The 19239-nt window shown below is 40.5% G+C and overlaps 1 protein-coding gene, 1 long non-coding RNA gene and 1 pseudogene across 5 annotated transcripts in view; 2 read left to right on the top strand and 1 right to left on the bottom strand.

Annotated features, from left to right (window-relative positions):
* IQGAP2 (IQ motif containing GTPase activating protein 2) overlaps positions 1–19239 on the top strand; it is a 283664-nt gene that overhangs the window by 178424 nt on the left and 86001 nt on the right. For all 4 annotated transcript variants that reach the window (XM_005858052.2, XM_014549911.1, XM_005858054.2 and 1 more), the window contains 3 exons: positions 1171–1334; positions 5373–5533; positions 12397–12521. In XM_005858052.2, the coding sequence (XP_005858114.1) occupies positions 1171–1334; positions 5373–5533; positions 12397–12521 (450 nt within the window). The remainder of the gene's footprint in view (positions 1–1170; positions 1335–5372; positions 5534–12396; positions 12522–19239) is intronic.
* On the top strand, positions 7145–9293 carry LOC102256434 (annotated as a pseudogene).
* On the bottom strand, positions 8738–19024 carry LOC106728247. The gene is made up of 2 exons (XR_001364532.1): positions 18939–19024; positions 8738–8984 (listed from the first exon to the last, which is right to left on the bottom strand). It is a non-coding gene; the product is annotated as an uncharacterized LOC106728247 (long non-coding RNA).

The following is a 19239-nucleotide window of genomic DNA, read 5'->3' on the forward strand; positions in this document are numbered from 1 at the left end:
ACTGATACTAGCATAGACTTATTCAATCATATGGATTTTGATTATAATCTTTTAAAAAAACATACCTGAATTATTTTTTCTTAAGAATCACAATTCAGCTCGGCCAGAGTGGCTCAGCTGGTTGAGTGTCATCCTGTGCACCGAAAGGTTGTTGGTTTGATTTCTGGTCAAGGCCCATACCTGGTTATGGGTTGGGACATCTACAGAAGGCAACTGACCGATGATTTTCTCTCTCTCTCTCTCTCTCTCTCTCTCTCTCTCTCTCCCTCTCTCTCTCTCTCTCGCCCTCCCTCCCTCTTTTCCTCTCTCTAAACCTTGGGTGAGGCTTAAAAAAAAAAAGAACCATAATTCATAGAACATGCAGTTGAGGGAGAAGCGGCTGTCCTGAGAACTAATACCATCAGTCTCAAGCAGCAGCGTGTCCGAGTGCTGGCTGCGGGTATTCCATGGTTCTGACTCAGAGGAAGGATACAGCAGTAGGGCAAGCTTCCCATAGCTTCAGTCTCCCCAGGGAGGCTGAACACATAAGGAGCATTAAAGAGCAATGCCTGCGGGATCTGTATGGCCCAGCTCCAAATACTGTGTGGATTCCCAAGGTGCAAAATCCTCGGGACTAGAACCATGTGAAGGCTTCATGGAAGAGGTGCGCCCACAAAGGAAGAATTTTGTAAGGAAGTCATGCTAGGCAGGAATGCCCTCTAACTCCAGCTCCGTCCATGCTGACGATCTCTTAGGTCCTACCTCCAAGCATTGGACCAACTTCCAGTCACTCAGCTACCGTTTCCAAGGTTATGCCTGTCCTCCAACTGCAGCTTCTCCGAGTTCATGGACAGTGACTCCTTAGGTCAGTGACGGCGAACCTTTTGAGCTCGGCGTGTCAGCATTTTGAAAAACCCTAACTTAACTCGGTGCCGTGTCACATATAGAAATTTTTTGATATTTGCAACCATAGTAAAACAAAGATTTATATGTTTGATATTTATTTTATATATTTAAATGCCATATAACAAAGAAAAATCAACCAAAAAAATGGGTTCGCGTGTCACCTCTGACACGCGTGTCATAGGTTCGCCATCACTGCCTTAGGTTCTAATCCTTGGACAGCTGGGCTGGATGGGTCAGGCCACAGTGGGAAAGTGGACATTCTGACGGTGTGACTCCCACCCTCAGGGCTGGCTGCAGTGGACCACATCAATGCTGTCATCCAGGAAGGCGACCCCGAGAGCACGCTGCTCGCACTGGAGAGACCGGAGGCCCAGCTGCCCGCTGTTTATCCCTTTGCAGCTGCGATGTATCAGAACGAACTTTTCAACCTTCAGAAACAGAACGCCATGGTGAGTCAGAGGAGACTGCAGTTGTGGAGATGTTCGGTATGAGTTCAAGCCATGAGGAAGGCTGTTTAGGAGGTGAACAGGGGTGTAGAGTCTTTAACTTGTTCCAATCCCCGTCTTATAGGCCTCCCTGTACCAATGTCATTGGCCGCCTTCTCCTTTAACCTGCTTCTCATCCACGTAACGAATCTAAGAGCATAGTTAGGAAGTGCAGACAGAGATCTACACAAATACCCACTGGAAACGGGTGTTTCTTGTTCGCTGTGATTTTTTAAAGTTTTTTGGATCATTTTTAAACTTTACTGAATTTTTAAATGTGTTTTTTTAATTTACCTTTATTGTTGAAAGTATTACAGATGTCCCCTTGGTTTCGTTGGTGGTGTTGTTGTTTTTCCCATTGACCCCTCTACCCTGCACCTGCCCCTCCCAGGCCTTCACCACATTATTGTCTGTGTCCATGGGCTGTGCATATCTATAATAATAAAAGCATAACATGCAAATTGACTGAACGACCAAATAGCAGAACAACTGTCTGGACAACCTTCCGGACGACCATGCTATGACACATACCATGTGAAGGCTTCATGGAAGAGGCCAGCCAAAGTGGGTGCCATGCGATTGGTCGAAGGTCGGGGGGGCCTCGCCATCGCCCCACGATTGCCCCACAGAGGGAGGCCCAGGCCACCCTCTGCCCTATAATAGATTCGAGCCCTGGCCAGGTGGGCAGGGCCACCCGCTGCGTGGTGATGGATTGCAGAGCCCCCACCGGGTGGGCAGGGCCTCCCTGTGTGGGGCAATCGATCACAGAGTCTTGAAATGTTATGTTTTTTTAATAGAAAAATAAGCTCAAAATCAGCATTTATAGAAATCTACAATTAGAACATTAGCACCATGGCTTTAATTTTTGTAAATTTATGCTCCTTAATATGTGAATAGTATTAATCAGTAATATTCACATAAGGTTAGAGTAATTAAGAGCATGTGTTATACAAATTCATCTAAACAATGGAACAGAATGAGAAGTACTGGAACAGAGCCAAGAATTTAATATATGAGAGAGCTAGTATTTTAAAAGGTGGGGAAAGGAATGAAACCCTTAACAAATATTTCACCGTTTGGAAAAGAAAACATTACCTCACTACACATATCAGAATAAATTTTCAATATAAAAGGTTAAATGTGAAAAAAATTATCTTAAAATTTTAAGGAAACATAAAAGGACATTGGCTCTTAAAAATTAGAAACAGTACTGATCCACCAAAAAAATGTGGGAGGAGAGCAAAAGCATAAAAAGGCAATTCACAAAATATCTAATATTCATGATGACAAACACCAAAAAAAATGTTCAAACTCAACCAGAAGTAACTAAATGTAAATTAAATCAAAATACAGTTATTTTTAGAAATCAGATTGGTAGAGAGTGGAGAGATCTAACCTACAGATTTGGGACAGCAGGCACTTCCTATATGGCTGATAGTAGCATGAGTGGTGCAGCCTTTCTGCAGGGTGATCTAAATCAGTGATTCCCAAAGTGGGCGCTACCGCCCCCTGGTGGGCGCTGCAGCGATCCAGGGGGGCGGTGATGGCCACAGGTGCATTTGTTTTAACTTTTTTTGTATTACCTTTCTATTCTGAGTTCAATAAATAGTTTCATAATTTCAAACTTCAATGTTTCTAATTTACACCTTTCTTTACTATATTTTACGAAAAAGGTAGAAACATTAATACATATATCTTTCTGTTTAATTCCTATTAAAATTTTTTAAAAAATTAATTTCCAGGGGGCGCTGAGTAATATTTTTTCTGGAAAGAGGGCGGTAGGCCAAATAAGTTTGGGAACCACTGATCTAAATGGTGTGTATCGAAGGCTCTTACCCATTTTCCTGACAATCACATTCTTAGGAAAAGAATGTGAATCAAAAGTTTGTAGCCAACAGGCTGTTTCATAGCATTGTCTCTAATACTGAAAAGCAGGAAACAAATGACATGTTTAATATTAAGTGGAAAAATGAGATTAAAATATATAGCATTATCTTGGTTTTTTTTGTAATTAGAAAAATAATAAGTTGGTTTCAAAACACTTCTGTAGTCCTGGCTGGTGTCACTCAATGGTTAGAGTATTGGCCTGTGCACTGAAGGTCAAGGGTTCAATTCCTGGTCAAGGGCACGTAACTGGGTTGCAGGTTTGATCCCTGGCCCTAGTCAGGGTATGTGTGGGAGACAACCAATTGGCTCTCACATCGATGTTTATCTCTCTCTCTCTCTCTCTCTCTCTCTCTCTCTCTCTCTCCCTCTCTCTCCCCCATATCACCTCCCTCCCTCCCTTTCCCTCTCTCTTAAAAAAATAAAATCAATGGAAAAAATATCCTCGCGTGAGGATTAACAAAACAACAACAACAAAAACACCTCTGTAAATGTTTGCATAAATTAAAAATAAATAGAAGAACATATACTAAAGGACTGGGGTGGTAGGACTTGCTTATTAAGACTTCCTATGTTTTCTAAATAGATTCTACTTTTTTAAATATACATTTTTTAAATATATTTTTTATTGATTTCAGAGAGAGGAAGGGAAAGAGAGAGAGATAGAAACATCAATGATGAGAGAGAATCATTGATCAGATGCCTCCTACATGCCCCCTAACTGGGGATTAAGCCCGAAACCTAGGCACAACCACAACCTGGGCATGTGCCCCGACCAGAATCGGACCATGACCTCCTGGTTCATAGGTCAGTGTTCAACCACTGAGCCACACCAGCTGGGCAAAAGATGCTATTTTAAAATAAAAGAAAAATAGGTTATTTCCTCATATTGCATTAATATTTCCTGCTACTTCTCTAGCTTTGAAGCCCAAGGCTACTGGAACTCTACCACAGTCATTCATCCCCATTTGGTCAATAGTCAACTAATGACTATTTCTTTATCTTTCCTTATCATTTTTGTTGTGTACCACTTTAGATATTTGTGGGTAGTTCACTTGAAAGGGTAAAAGAGGTGAATCTCAAATTATTCCATTCTACCCTTTACTTGTAATGTTATACTTTCCCTATGTGTTAAACTTATAGTTAATATAAGATATTTAGATAAAATTTAGTTACATGTTCCCTATAATAACCTTTTCTTCCCATTTGCTTTGGAAGGGAAAATTATGCTTTGTTACTCTAAAATCATTTTGTTGCAAGATTTCTGTGGATATTCAGAAATCTATAATATAAATATTACATACATATAAAATACATATAATATCCTAGATGTAAAGATATATATCAGATTTTTTTTATTAATTCATTTTTATGCTCCCTTTGTGTTCCTTCAATATATGGAAGAAATAACTTTTTGGAAGTTAGGCCAAGTTAGTATAAAATGGTTAAATGGAAGATAAAATTGAAGAGGAAAAGTGTTCTAAAATCTAAGATGTACTTTTTAAATAAACCAAATTCAGATTTGTAAATCTGGAGATTCTTATTTATTTTGCCAAAAGATAAACCTCACATTTCTTTAAACACCTAGATGTTATAGTACATTTTAAAATGTTTACCTAATTATAAATATGTGACTAACTTTTTGAAGCTGGAATCAATATTCTTACCTTAAATATTTTTATTTAGTTTTCTGGGGCTATAACTTTTAGGTGTAATTCTATCCTCTTTTCCTTACCCTTAATTCAAATTGGAAATCATTAGTTATCCTAAAATCTTACCTCACACTCTCAGACAGTGACAGCATTCTCTAATGCTTGGCTTAATTATTTGATGAGACTGAGCCTGTGAGCAGCCAGTACAGCTGGGAGCAGGCATCAGCTATGGGAATGCAGTTGTTTTCTGAATCATAAATGTTGGTTGTAATGAACTCTGTTGCCAAAACCACCTAAGAAAATCCCGGAAGCCAATTTACTTCTTCTTTAAAGTCGGTGAAGAATAGGTGACCATTGAGCTCTTTTTCTCAAAAATCTTTGACTTTTCATCGTTTTTTGAAATGTGCATTCTAAACCCCCATCACGCCCACAAGGTGTGTGAACTTACTGCCATGTTTCCCGACAGAACTACTTGGCCCACGAGGAGCTCTTGATTGCGGTGGAAATGCTGTCTGCTGTTGCTTTACTAAACCAGGCCTTGGACAGCAAGGACCTGGTATCTGTGCAGAATCAACTTAAAAGCCCAGCAATAGGCTTCAACAATCTGGACGAGACGTATGTTGAACGGTAAGATGTTTTCCAAAACTCTTCTCAACGCAGAAATGTATGTTTGCAGATCTCACAAATAAAGGGTTTGTTACTTATTGAGGAAATCCATATAGCCATGCTCATTTTCTTGAAAGTTAGTCTACTTTGTTTTAAGAGTGTAATATTATAGTCCCTTCTGTACATTCTTCCTTTTAGTGAAGCAGAGGTCTAAAAATGATCATCCTATGGCAATTGCTGACTGACTTTCTCATTAGCAAAGATTATTTGATAGGCTAAAAATGCAAGAAATGTTGAAAACATACTTTCTCCATACCTTCCTTTGGGCTTCTTTGGGAGATGACAATATATAGAAAAGTGGGAAGGAACCTTAATAATCATCTGGTTCAATTCTCTTTATGTTACTGATGAGGAAACTGAATCTGGATTTATCAACCCAAAATTTGGCAACTGGGCCCCAAGTCTCATTTTTCTGGTGGTTAAACCAAAGGAATGCTGAGACCACAGTGGACCATGGCAGTGGGTAACAATCTCAGTTTAGTATTTTTCATTTCATGTTCCTTAAATATGGTACTAGATAATACAATCAACAGTATTATAAAACACTAGAGCAAATCCAGAGAGAACATTAAGGGCCTGGAATAGGAACCCAATGAAAGATTCAGGCAGACAAAAGCCCAAATAAAAAACCAAGTGATTTTCCATCCTTGTGACCACCAGGGGGAGATGTCTGCTTAGATCTTGACAAAACTCTTCAACTATTGTTTCTGGAACTGCTCAAATAGAAAGGTTGAGTAATTCTCCTGAGTCAATATAGTTGTACAGGAAACAAAATTTTTTTAACTTGGTGTTTGACCACTTGTCTATGTAGAGAATGGCCCAAAAGTAGGAAGACACTGGATTTTCCTTGTTTTTAGTCTTTTTGGAGAAACTGGTGCTCTTACACTACATACATTTGGCCTCCTGGTTCATTATGCCTCAGAGTCTCTTTCCAAGGTAATTTATTTCTACTATTTTTACTGTTTCTGTTCATGACACCACCCGCTCTTCCACGCTTAGAAACCTCAAGTTCAGCTTGAGTTTTCCCCTGCCCTCTGCCAGGCAGCCTCCTGCTGTAAACAGCCCACTCACTTCTCTCCCTGTCAGTATCCAATCTGTGTGCAATACCTCTGCAAAGTGTCCCCGTTTCCCAGCGACCACCTCGTTTTCACTTTTGCTTCTATATATAATAACCTCCAGATTGGTCTTCCTAGATCTTATCTGTCCCTATTCTTACCTAACCAGGCTTTGCTCTGCTCTCTCTTAGTGTTGGAGTAGAAGACAGAGCTGGTCACTCCCTCATGAAGCCTAACAGCCTAATGGGGCACTCATGGGGAATCTGGCTGAGAGAATTGTCAAGGCTGTCCCACAGATTTAGCATCCCTGGCCACGCCCTCTAAAGGACAGTCCCCCCTCCCTCCAATCACCCATTTTGATTTTCAAAAATCTTCTCTTTCCCTATTCCAATTGACAACCCATTGAGGAAGGAGTCCCACATTCCATTTGAGAACCACTTTTACACCTGTGGTTTTCAACTAGGTCTTAAAGATACAGCCTCAGCCTCAGAGTTCAAGTATTCTGTATGTTTTAATAATATTTTTAAAATTTTTTGAGGGAGCTTGCTGCCAACCCTGGTGTGTGGCGTCACGTGACTAGGCGCACTCCTAGCTCTCCCACTTGCACTTGCACGTGTCCCAGGAGGCCACTGACGGGTTTGCGTTTGTGCCGAGCGAGGTGGAGAGGTGGGATGGAGAGCTGCGGGGTCCCATGAAGGGGAAAAGGGGAGGGAGGGCCAACTCCGGGACCACGGGGACAGCACATGCAGTGAGCACCTAGGCCCAGTGGAGGATGCTGTGGTTCCAGGGCGCCATCCTGGCCGCCATCCTGTTGGCCAAGAGGAGCGTGCAATCTTCGTGGTGTTCATGGGAAGTGATGGCTGCAAGTTGGGAAGATGAGAAAGTGACAAAAGCATCTTCAAACAGCTTTTTGCTATTAAAGTCAGTACCAAAAGTAAAGCCTACCTACAATTTTCACAAATCTATTCTCTAGTATGTATTCCACCCAGTTTCTTTATTTTTAAAAAAGTGTTTTTAACTGATTTTTAGAGAGAGGAAGGGAGAGGATTAGAGAGAAACATTGAGGAGAGAAAAGTATCATCTCATCAGCTGCCTCCTGCATGTCCCCCCCCCGCCCCCCACTGGGAATCAAGCCGGGAACTGGGCATGTGCCCTGACCGGGATCGAACCAGTGACTTCATGGTTCATGGATTGGTGTTCAGCCACTGAGCCACATGGGCTGGTTCACCTAGTCTCTTTATTGGAGACAGTAGAATTCCCTTGGCAGTAATAGAAGGAAGTGTTTCTGCAGATGAACTTTTTACCAAAATTCAAAGTCCGGCAGATGCACTCATTAAAAGGAGAAACTTCAGTGGCAGATGGCAGCCAGTCAACAAGTTCAGTCTCTACTCCGTCCACCTCATTCAAACCTAACAACACTTCTGAAAACTCTCAGTCCAGAAATGGGGAGCTTTATGAGACACCACCCGCTTCTGCTACAAAGTCAGATTCTGCAACAGGAGGAGAAAGATCCAGACATGCCCTTCCGTCTCAGGACCTAGTGGGTGTTCACATCAGAGACCAGCGGAGGACCTCACTGCCAGAGCAAAGACCAACCCAGACACTTGAAGAAAGGAAGAGAAGAGAGAAGGAAAGAGGAAGAACACAGAGAGAGGTTAAGAAGGAAATTGAGAGGAGAAAAACTGGAAAAGAAATGTTGGAGTATAAAAGAAAGCAAGAAGAGGAATTAGCAAAAAGAATGTTCGAGGATAGAAACGAAAACGTCAGAAAGAAGATAGGGCAGCTTGAGAGCGTACAAAACATCAGATTGCATTGGACCGTGCAGAGAGCTACTCATTTTCCAAGTACACAGGAAGAAGTAGAAGCTGCTAACGCTGCTGCCTTGCTGGCTACACAGGCTGAAATGGAAGTTAAGAGGGACGCTTCTGCAAGAGAAGGAAGCAAAGTTGCAAGAATTCAATTCCATCTTTCTGGTGGTTCTCTCTTTACAAATCAGTTCCCTTCTGAGGCTCCTCTAGAAGAGGAAAGGCAGTTTGCTGCACAGGCTGTTGGCAACATTTATTGTAATTTTTCATTAGCAACCATTTTCCCAGGAAAGAATTTACCAAAGAAGTGTATAAAAAGAATTTATTGGATGTGAAACTTGCCCCCAGTGCTTCAGTGGTACTGTTGCCCAGTAAGAAGGCCAGCTACATCCCTGGTACATTTTCCAGTGCAGACTTTTGAACACTGTTGGGAGAGTATTTTGCCATTCCTTGCCATCTGGGGGTTGATTAGCAACTTCTTGTTCAGTAATCCTTCCTCTGCATGGATCTCAGTGAGAACAGCATCTTGGGAACCTTCAACCCTTGCATTGGCTAGCAATTCAGGGGAAACCATCAGAAGGAGAGTGCTTGAGAAATGGGGGAAGATTTTTTTTTTAAAAGGAGGGGAAGATACATAGATTGAGGGACTCAAGATGATGGTGAAGATGAAAACATTTGTGATGGAAATTCTACTCAACAGGTGTGGTGTGACAAGTACATTAGGTGCAATGATCATTGTTTCTTATATGGTTTAATTAAACTAAAATTCTACTGGAGAAGTGAGACTGCTTTATGTCTTCTAACCAATCTATAAAATGTCTCTTTATTCCTGCTTAGTGGGTTAAAGTTGTTTAACTCAGACAAGTCAAGAGATAAAGTAACTCACTGCTATAGTAACTCAGTTGCATATAGTAACCAACTGCTAGAAACCTAAAAGAATCAAAAGAGCTGCCACAACCTCCCTTTATCAGATTTCTTATTCAGTATTTCATATATCCATTGGCCCTTTGCTCTCAGATAATACGTTTTGTTTAGAGCTATTTTACTCCAGAACTCCTAAGTCCACACGAAGTAACTAGTATGGCACGGAGTAATTTGACTCTAAGTTAGAGCGTTTTAACTAGCCAGTCAGGTGATTAATGGTTTATTTTTCTCTTTCCGCTCATCAGCTGCAAGCAAAATCTTATAGTTTTTAATCTTAAACACTGAATAAAAATTCTTTTTTATTTAAGCATTTTCTGGGTCACCTGGACGACCCAATACCGATTGCGTTTCAGGGCCCACTTTGGTTCTTGTGTTGACAGTTGCATTGGCCTCAGGGAGCTGCCATAGCCTCAGCAGTTCACTTTTAGTGTCAGCTTTTCACCCAAGTTCTTGGAAGTCCGGTTTACAGGTTTTCACGTTTAAGAAACGTTGCTGGGTCTGGGCCACTCCCTATGGCTGTGCAAGTTCATAGCACAAGAGTACGGGCATGGCCGCCTGGATGAATTCTTACAGAGTCTGTAGCTATTTATTGTGGCTCTCCATCCCCCCGCCCTTGGTACTGTGTTTTCCCAGAAAGATTCTTTTGTCTAATTCTCAAAAAAGTGATGTAGGATTGGCATGGCTCTAGGCATGTGCTGTTCCCAGACTAAATGTCCTAAAATGTATCTGGTTTTACAATGCTGCTATGTTTAAGTGTTCCCAGTTCTCGTCTGAATTAAGAACAGACTCACTCTAAACGTGTTCTGCCCTTAGCTGCAGCTGCATCTTTCCTTGCATTTTGCCCATCGGCCAAGCTGGATCCAAACACGCTGTACTTTCTAGCTGTCTCCCCCTATGTGCGCTCCTCTCACCACCAGGAACATACCTGTCTGCTGACACAGTATTGGAGCTTACAGGCCCTGCCTACTATACGTCCATGAATATTTCCATGCTTCTCCCCACCCCCGCTAATGTCATATCATATCTTCTGAGAATTAGCATCATGTGGAGAGAAACACAATCTTGGAACCAAAAATAAATTTTTTATTCTTCTTAGTGAAAAACTTCCTTGGAGTTTTTGTTGTCTTATCCACTAGACTGGAAGCTCCTTGAAGTATAAAGGCTGCATCTTGTTCATTTTAATATCCCTGTGATGCCTGCAACATATTTTATGTATAGTGTGTGCTTAATAAACATTTGCTGAACTCAATTGGAATTTTAATCTCAAAACTTCCCAAGTCTGTTAGAAATACAATGTTACTAGTTGGCTCATGGAAGATGGTGAGGAGAGCTCTGAGAGGTGGGGTAAGCCACAGAGCACGTTCCAGAGTTCATACCTTTAACTCTCAGATGGAAAAGCCTGCAAAGCTCTGTCTTACCCCTAAAATCGGTTCCCTTTGACTAGTGTTGGTTCATTGCTAAAGAAATGATGGGTGATTGCCGGTTTTTTTTTCTGTGTTTTTCCTCATTTTATTCCCACTGGACTATCATTTAGATATTAAGCATGTGAGATACCCACAAGGATTCTGCACTCTTTTTTAGAAGGGATGCTAACTAGTGGGAGTTGCCATTTATCCATATTTTTATTATGCTCAGTATTATATGTTACTAGTGACGCAGAGTATCTTCGTAGGCTTATAATTCTTGGTAAGGGGAAAATCTCACACGTGACAGTTAACCAGTTTCAGGCCTGCATCTGGTGATGTCTCATTCGGCGACAGATAATGCATCATCACCACTGCTTCCTATTTTGAATGATGTTTTTCTCTCTCAAGCTACTCCGTGGAAGACACCTCAGTGTCATCTAGAGCAGTGGTCGCCAACCGGTGGTCCATGGTTAAGGGGCTGGAATAAGGAGCCCAATGAAAGATTCAGGCAGAGGCATGCAAAACTTTAAGAAAATTTGTCACAACAAGAAAACAGTTTTAGGCTTAATGCAATGTTCATTCTTTAACCTCTGTTAGGAAATCTGCAGGTGCTATTCAGAAGTCAAACTGCATAGTAAATCAATAGGCACATAGAGGATTGGTCTTTATTTCCCTGGAGTAATGCAAAAGCCAGCTAAACTATTGCATGTCATTACTTTGGGCTAGACTGGCTCCTGTTAGCTTATGGATCTAACACTGGTTCTATAAATTTTAAATAGGAAAATTGATTATTGAGAAATGAGAGTTCCTTAGTAATATATCAAGATGGGTGTCTTTTCCTCTAAAATTTCTCCAGATAAGAAAAATAACTGGAGTGATTAGCCAAACTCTGTTTTCCAGAGGACTCTGCTGAGTGAGGAGGGTCAGGGGCCAGGACTGAGGTGTGAGAGTGCTGTGGCAGGGAGGGGACACAAGGGTTTTGAGTAGTTGCTCTGAAGCCTTAGGAGCAATGGACAGGTGAGGAGGAACTTTAAAATATTCTGATTCAACTCATGCACCACCTCTTCAAGAAAACATATAGTGAAGATGTGTGTCATTTAGCAGGGTTTTCTGGAACTACATTTGCATTTTATTTGATTCCTCAATAGGCATATTAAATCTCAGGGTAACCCAGCTATGTTAGGGTTACAGTAGAAAGGACTCTTACAGCTCACATTGTGGGAGGAACAAGAGTAATAAAAAGAACGCTTGATAGAAGGGTTGAGGGCCATGGTCATTTAGAGCCACGATGTGCAAAAGGGAAGAAAATTAGTAATTAGACAAAAAGCAAAATCACAGGCTTGAGGACATCGAAGTTATTTTTGTTTTGTTTTGCTTGAGTTAGGTACGAAGCTGGGTTTTGAGGAACTTTCATTAAACAGCATTTGTACATAAAGTATTTCTAAGAAAAAGAACACCATTCGTATACGTGAGCTTGTATGTTGACAAAGCTGCACGCCACAGTTTTAGTTGTCTTTCTACTCTTTGTCTCACCTCCTAACAAACACTTTTGGCCCCTCATATAAGAGGCATATCTTGAACAAAGAATGAATGTCTCTTTGTTATTAGTATCATGATCCTTCTCTCTTCCACAGTTATGCAGATGAACTACTCTCCATTAAACTGGACGTTTTGTCCCAAGGGCAAGAGACCTTAAGCTGGAATGAAATTCAGAATTGTATTGATATGGTTAATATTCAAATTCAAGAAGAAAATGACAGTAAGTATGGAATACTTTTTTTCTCTAGGATAGTGGGAAAATAAGGTGTCTCAACAACTTCTCTAGGGCTACAAATTTTGCTCATGGAGCCCTATGAAAGCACACTCCTCTAACATGTATGTATGTATTTATATGTAAATTATATGCTTATACTACTGTACCAACATATTATAACATTATAAAAATATATAAAAAGACATGAAAGGACAGACTAAAAATACATGTAAGTGGGGTGTGTAGAGAGCAGAGCGCCTGAAGGATGGCTCCTCTGTGTATAACACATCCAACAGCAACATGGGCTTACTCCTCACGGGTGGCAGGATGCTATGACCTTCCTGTGACATTATGCCCTATACATGAAAAAAATACAACAACAACCATACATAGAGGTCCTAATAATTTTTATTTATTGGTACTTCACAGTTGACTGCTCTACATAACTCAGTTGTTTAGGCACTCAACTTTATTTTGACTTGCATTTGGACATTTTCCTGAAATATGACACATGTTCCTGCCCTTGGAAGAAATTGGAACATAATCTAACTGTCGCCTTATAATCAGAAGTCATGGTGATTTGTTGTGTTTCTAGAAATTATGAACTATGAGCATGAAAAGTGGGCAGTCCCAAGAGGATATGCCCTGAAACATGCTTTCTTGAGTGTCAGCTGCTTCCTTATCATTTTCCTTTTGCATATAAAAACAGTGGGGAATAAGGAGCTGTGTAACTTTAGCAATCAGTTATTCACTAATTTCTGTAGCATGAATTACCAAATTCAAGCTTTAAGCAGTTTTTTCCATCATAAAAACCAGCAGCCCTGGCTGAGGTGGCTCAGTTGATTGAGCATCGTCCTGTGCACCAAAAGGTTGCTGGTTCAATTCCCCATCCGGGCACATGCCCCAGTTTGGGGCTTGATCCCTGGTAGGGGGTGTACAGGAAGCAGCCAATCCATGTTTCACTCTCACATTTGATGTTTCTCTCTCTCTCTCCCTCTCCATTCCTCTACAAAATTAATAAAAAAAATATTTTTCAAACAAACAAAACAAAACCCTGGTGTTTGTGTCCTGTTACAAAGCTCAGTGCCCCAGCCCTCTGCCTTTCAGCCTTCCTCCTTGATCCCCAGCTACAGCACTTGGCGTCTCCTGCTCCAATGGTTTGAGTGCTTTGGCTAATGCCACCCAAGGATGGACTCTTTGGGTAGGCAAAATAAACAATCATGTCTCATCTTTGTTTTCTAGCTTTTTCCCAATTCTTTATTTTTTTCACTCTTAAAATTTTTTTTATTGAATTTATTAGGATAACTGGTTATTAAAATTATAAAGATTTCAAGTGTACAATTCTATAATACATTATCTGCATATTGTATTATATATTCACTAGAGGCCCGGTGCACGAATTTGTGCATGTGTGGGGTACCTCGGGGTGGCCTGTGGGGATCAAGCCGAAACCCACAGTTCAATGCTGCCTGCAGCTCCTACCTGCCGCTTCCACTCATTCCGGCCCCACTGCACCTGCCTCGGGCTTGCACCCAATCAGTCCCGATCAGGAGAGGCTTGCACCGCCTGCAGCAGTGCTCGCCAACCATAGCCCTGTGTCTGGCACCCTCCCCTGGGGAATGGCCTGCGGGATTAGGCCGAAACCAGTTCTCCGACATCCCTCGAGGGGCCCCGGATTGTGAGAGGGCACAGGCCAGGCCGAGGGACCCCACCAGTGCAGGATCGGGGCCAGGGAGGGACCGCGGGAGGACTCCAGGGAGTGGCTGGCCCCACTCGCTCAGTCCCGATAGGCTCGATCCCAGCAGCAAGCTAACCTACCAGTTGGAGCATCTACCCCGTGATGGTCAGTGCACATCATAGTGACTGGTTGACCAGTCGACTGTCTGCCCCCGGTGGTCAGTGCACATCATAGCAAGTGGTTGAGCAACCTTAGCATATCATTAGCATATTACGCTTTGATTGGTTGAACAGTCAACCAGTCACTGGATGACCAGACACTTAGCATATTAGGCTTTTATTAGATAGGATTACCCAAAATCAAGGCTCCTCCCCTTACCATTTATCCCCCTTTACCCTCGTCAACTTCTCCTCACCCCCCTTTCCCTCTGGTAATCACCACGCTGTTGCCTGTGTCTATGAGGTATCTTGGGAGTTTTTTTGCTTATTCCCTTCACCTTTTCACCCAGTCCCCGAACTCCTCTCCCCTCTGACAGCTGTCAGTAGTTCTCTGTATCTATGAGTCTGTTTCTGTTTTGTTCATTTATTTTTGTTTATTAAATTGCACATATAATTGAGATCATATGGTATTTGTCTTTCTCTGACCTATTTCACTTAATGTAATACTCTTCAGGTCCATCGATGCTGTCATAAAAGGTAAGATCTCTTTTTTTACAGCTGAATAGTATTCCATAACTTTTCCCCAATTCTTTCTGACAATACCTGAAGTCCAGTTCTGCTTTGGTGATTGTAGTGTGTGTTGCTTATGCAAGTGAAGGTGTGTGAGTTCTCAGTGATGAACAATTGTAGTTTTACTCTCATTCTTGACTTTGATTTTACAAAGGGGGGGAACGCCATTTTTGTCCCAGAATATCTTAAGAGCCTTTACTTTTATCAGGAAAAGGGGGGAAAAGTAACATGTGTATAACTTCAAAAGAGAGAGGTCTTTTGTAGGTGGTTATCATTTTTAAAGAAAAATCTCTTTGGGTTGGTATGACATTTATCTAGTTAAACTGGAATACTGTCATTCTCCTTGAGATATGTCACATGGCCACTATCATATTTCTTTTAAACATCTTGTCATGAAGGGCACATGCAATAACCAGCAGAGTTATTTTAGATATTCTATATCATATTTCCTTTCTAGTATTTGGGGAGTTTAATACAGAACATTTAATTTCTTTCTTTTGGCTTGTTCTGTTATTCTGTCAAAATGAGGTATTTTTAAAGTTAAGTATTGAGCTTGATAGCATATATTTAGGTGATTGCTTAAAAAGCTAAAGTTTAAAAATACACCATTGTGTATTCCATGGCAGGAATGATACAGTATAGTAATTAAATCATCTGAAAACACTGAGAATTTTTCATGGACATCTTGAAAGTGCTTTACTCTCCCCAGCCCACCCCTGCCACGTGCTCTCAGGTCTCATCCTTTCACTGATTTGTGATGTGGATAAGGTATGCAGCTAATGGGAAGTGATAAATGTAGAAGGCGAATTTAATGGAGAAGCTGCTAAATGCATTTTCTTAGACTTGGATGCTCTCTTGGTTTCTCACTAGAAATTTCACTGTTCCCCGTAGAGCCCCAGAGGAGCATTTATGTAGCGGAGACAAGGAAGTTTTCTTCTTTGAATTGCTTTTTACATTTGGTAGGTACCATTCTTTGTAGGGTACCTCCTCTGCTGTCTCAAATACACAACCTCTAAAAGAGAATTTCTGCCCACTCCCTCATTCTGCCCACATTCTCGTGCGAGATGTTATGGTCTCACACGATGACTTAAGGAAGTGGGCCATGAACTGAGTGAGGCTCAGCAATCTTTGTTAAAATGGGATTTCCCCTGGATTTATAAACAGAGGCAGTGATACAGATGCACTGGGGGGTGAGGGGGGGGGGTCTGCTGCGTAGGTCTTTCAGCTCCTATGAGGTCATTTACTATGACCTCAGCAGCTTGAGTCTTAGAAACATGCCAAACAAAACTTAAGCAGGTGATTTCAATCAAGTCAGCTGGCATGCACTCATCCTCAGGTGAGCAGCCAATGGGAACACACATTCTTACAGTGTCATTCCGATTCTTTTTGGATGGGGTGTTTAAAAGTATTTAGAACGGTCTACCCAAGGTAGGTGTCTAGAGAATGAAATGAAGTAGTCTGTGCTCTCCAGTTTATAACTGCAACAGGGTAAATGATAATACCTTGCCCTGGCCAGGTGGCTTGGTTGGTTGGTGTGTTGTTCCATACACCAAAAGGTTGTGAGTTTGATCCCCAGTCGGACACATACAGAAGGCAACCTACTGGTCTCTCTCTCTCTGTCTCTCTCTCTCTCTCTCTCTAAAATATATTAAAAAAAACATATCCTCAGGTGAGGATCTTTTTTAAATGATGATACCTTGTATATAGATAGTGCTTAGACTTTCCTGAGTTCTTCCAACGTTTTGAGATAATGTAACTTGCATGTTAGGAAAGTACTTTTACTTTTTCTTCAAACATATTTAAGTACGTACTATAATCAGGAATAATTTCTAATCATTTTAGATTGTCCCTTCCATCCTCCAGATAATTGTTTCCATTCTTAGCAAGGTGGTATTTATGGAGTCATCTATTTGGGGGATACTTAGCTGAGTATTTTACTTTAATTTCAAATATCTCAAGATGCAGATACTCATTAAAAATTAATAGTACGTATTCTGTTTCATAGCATATCACATTTTTAAAGTGAATTGTGATTGTTTTGGATGAAAGATATGTAACTGACAAAATAAGAAGTAATAAGTTTGGCTTTAAGAATGTTTATTTTCTAAGCTTGCTGCTTGTTTATGTTTAAGTTTTGTAGTAGTTCTTGTCCATCAGCACTAAGCTGGGAAGCAAACGCCCCCTGTTAGTATATATGTATGTGTGTACAATGTTTATATACACATATATACACATACTTGTACATACACTATAGTTTTATAAGACTAGTTGATAGTTTATTTTTAATAACAAGGCAGTATTGAGAAATGACCTCCAAATGGATCCCTTTTGCTAGTTTCAAAAACTCTCCAGATTCCATAGCTGGGTTTCTGTGTTTTCCATTCCTGGACCTTATAGTCTATGTCCTAAGATCCTATGCTAAGGTAGAGATAGTGGAAGGTTAAACTGGTGGAATGCTTATTCTTCCCTTAGTACCTCCAAGACTTAGGGCTCCAGGTGTTATCTTACCAGGTGACATTACTGAAACAATGGCATTCAATAGCCATCCTTGAACCTTAACAATATCCCCAAACATGCATGACTATGGAGCTTTCCTATACTTCCAAGAAAGTATGGGTATCTTAACTGAAATTAAATAAAATTTCAAATTATGTTTTTCACTTACACTAGCCACATTTTAATGGCCTAATAGTTACATGTGGGTAATGGCTACTCTATTGAAAAGCCCAGATACAGAGCATTTCCATCGTCACAGAACATTCCATTGAACATCGTTGGGACTATGTTGACCTGGAAATTCACTCTAACACTGTAGGGAATTGTTTGCTTTTGGAACTCTCTGTTTTGGCATTTTTTACAGAGTGGTGAAGTAGAATAATCCAAAGAATAGAATATATATCCAAATGTTTTTGCATTTCAGTTTTTTTTTCCTTGTATATCTCTACATTAAATTCTTCCAGCACTGGTATTCTATGACTCCATCATCCACTGTCTAAGTGAGGGTTGCCTTAGAAATTAGCATTCCTGCTGCTACTTGTATGTAAAGCTGACCCCCTTTTTATAGCAGCTTCATTGAGACATAATTCATATACCATAACATTTACCTTTTTATTGTTTTTATGTATTTGAAAGTTGTATAACAGTTATAAGACTCCTGTTCAGCTAGTCTTCAGATGGTTATTCCGGTTGATTTTTCTGTACTTTAGCTGCAATCTGATCTGGTGCTGGGAGGAGGTGAGTGTGAACCTCCACCTACTTCACCACCATCTTGTTGTCTCACCATTATCTAAATTCATAGCATTTCATCACCCCAAAAAGAAGCTTCATACCATTAATATCCCCACCTCCCATCCCTTAATCCACTAATCTACTTTGTTTCTCTGGATTTTCCTGATCTTGACATTTCATATAAATAAAATCATGTAATATGTGGCCTTTTGTGTCTAATTTTTTTTTCACTTAGCCTAAAGTTTTCAAGGTTCATCTATGTTGTATCACATTTCAGTATACTTCATATTCCTTCCTAGGTTAAATAATATTTTCTATGGGTAGACACTTTGTTTATTCATTCATCAGTTGATGGACATTTGGGTTGTTTCTACTTTTAGCTATTATGAATACTCATTCTGTAAATATTCATGTTAAGCTTTTGTGTGAACATATGGTTTCCGTTCCCTTGAGTACATACCAAGAAGTGGAACTGCTGGATCATATGGTGGTCTGTGTTTACTATTTTAAGGAACTGACTGTATCATTTTCCATTTCCACCAGCAATGTATGTCCAGTTTCACCACATCCTCACACCACCTGTTATGGTTTGTGGGTATGAAGTGGTATCTCATTGGGATTGGGTTTTGCTTTTTGCTAATAACTAATGATATTGAGCATCTTTTCATGTGCTTATTAGCCATTTGTGTACCATCTTTAAAGAAATGTCTATTCAAGTCCTTTACCCACTTTAAATTGGATTTTCTTTTTTCCTTTGAATAGTAAGAGTTACTTGTATATGTGGCCTACCTGTGTAGAAGGTATACAAGTCCTTAATCAGATACAGGACTTGTAAGTATTTTCTCCCATTCTGTAGGTTGTCTTCATTTTCTTTGATGGTGTCCTTTAAAGCACAAAAGTTTTAAGTTTTATAACATCCCATGCATTTCAATTTTTCTTTTGTTGTTTGTGGTTTTGGTGTCATAGCTAAGAAGTAGTGCCTACTTCAAGGCCACAAAGATTTATTCCTATGTTTCCTTCCAAGAATTTTATAGTTCACTAGAGGCCTGGTGCATGAAATTCGTGCACGGGGGCGGGTGTCCCTCAGCCC

The sequence above is a fragment of the Myotis brandtii genome, unplaced genomic scaffold, assembly GCF_000412655.1.
Source record: "Myotis brandtii unplaced genomic scaffold, ASM41265v1 scaffold115, whole genome shotgun sequence".
In the NCBI taxonomy this organism is placed as follows: Eukaryota; Metazoa; Chordata; class Mammalia; order Chiroptera; family Vespertilionidae; genus Myotis; species Myotis brandtii.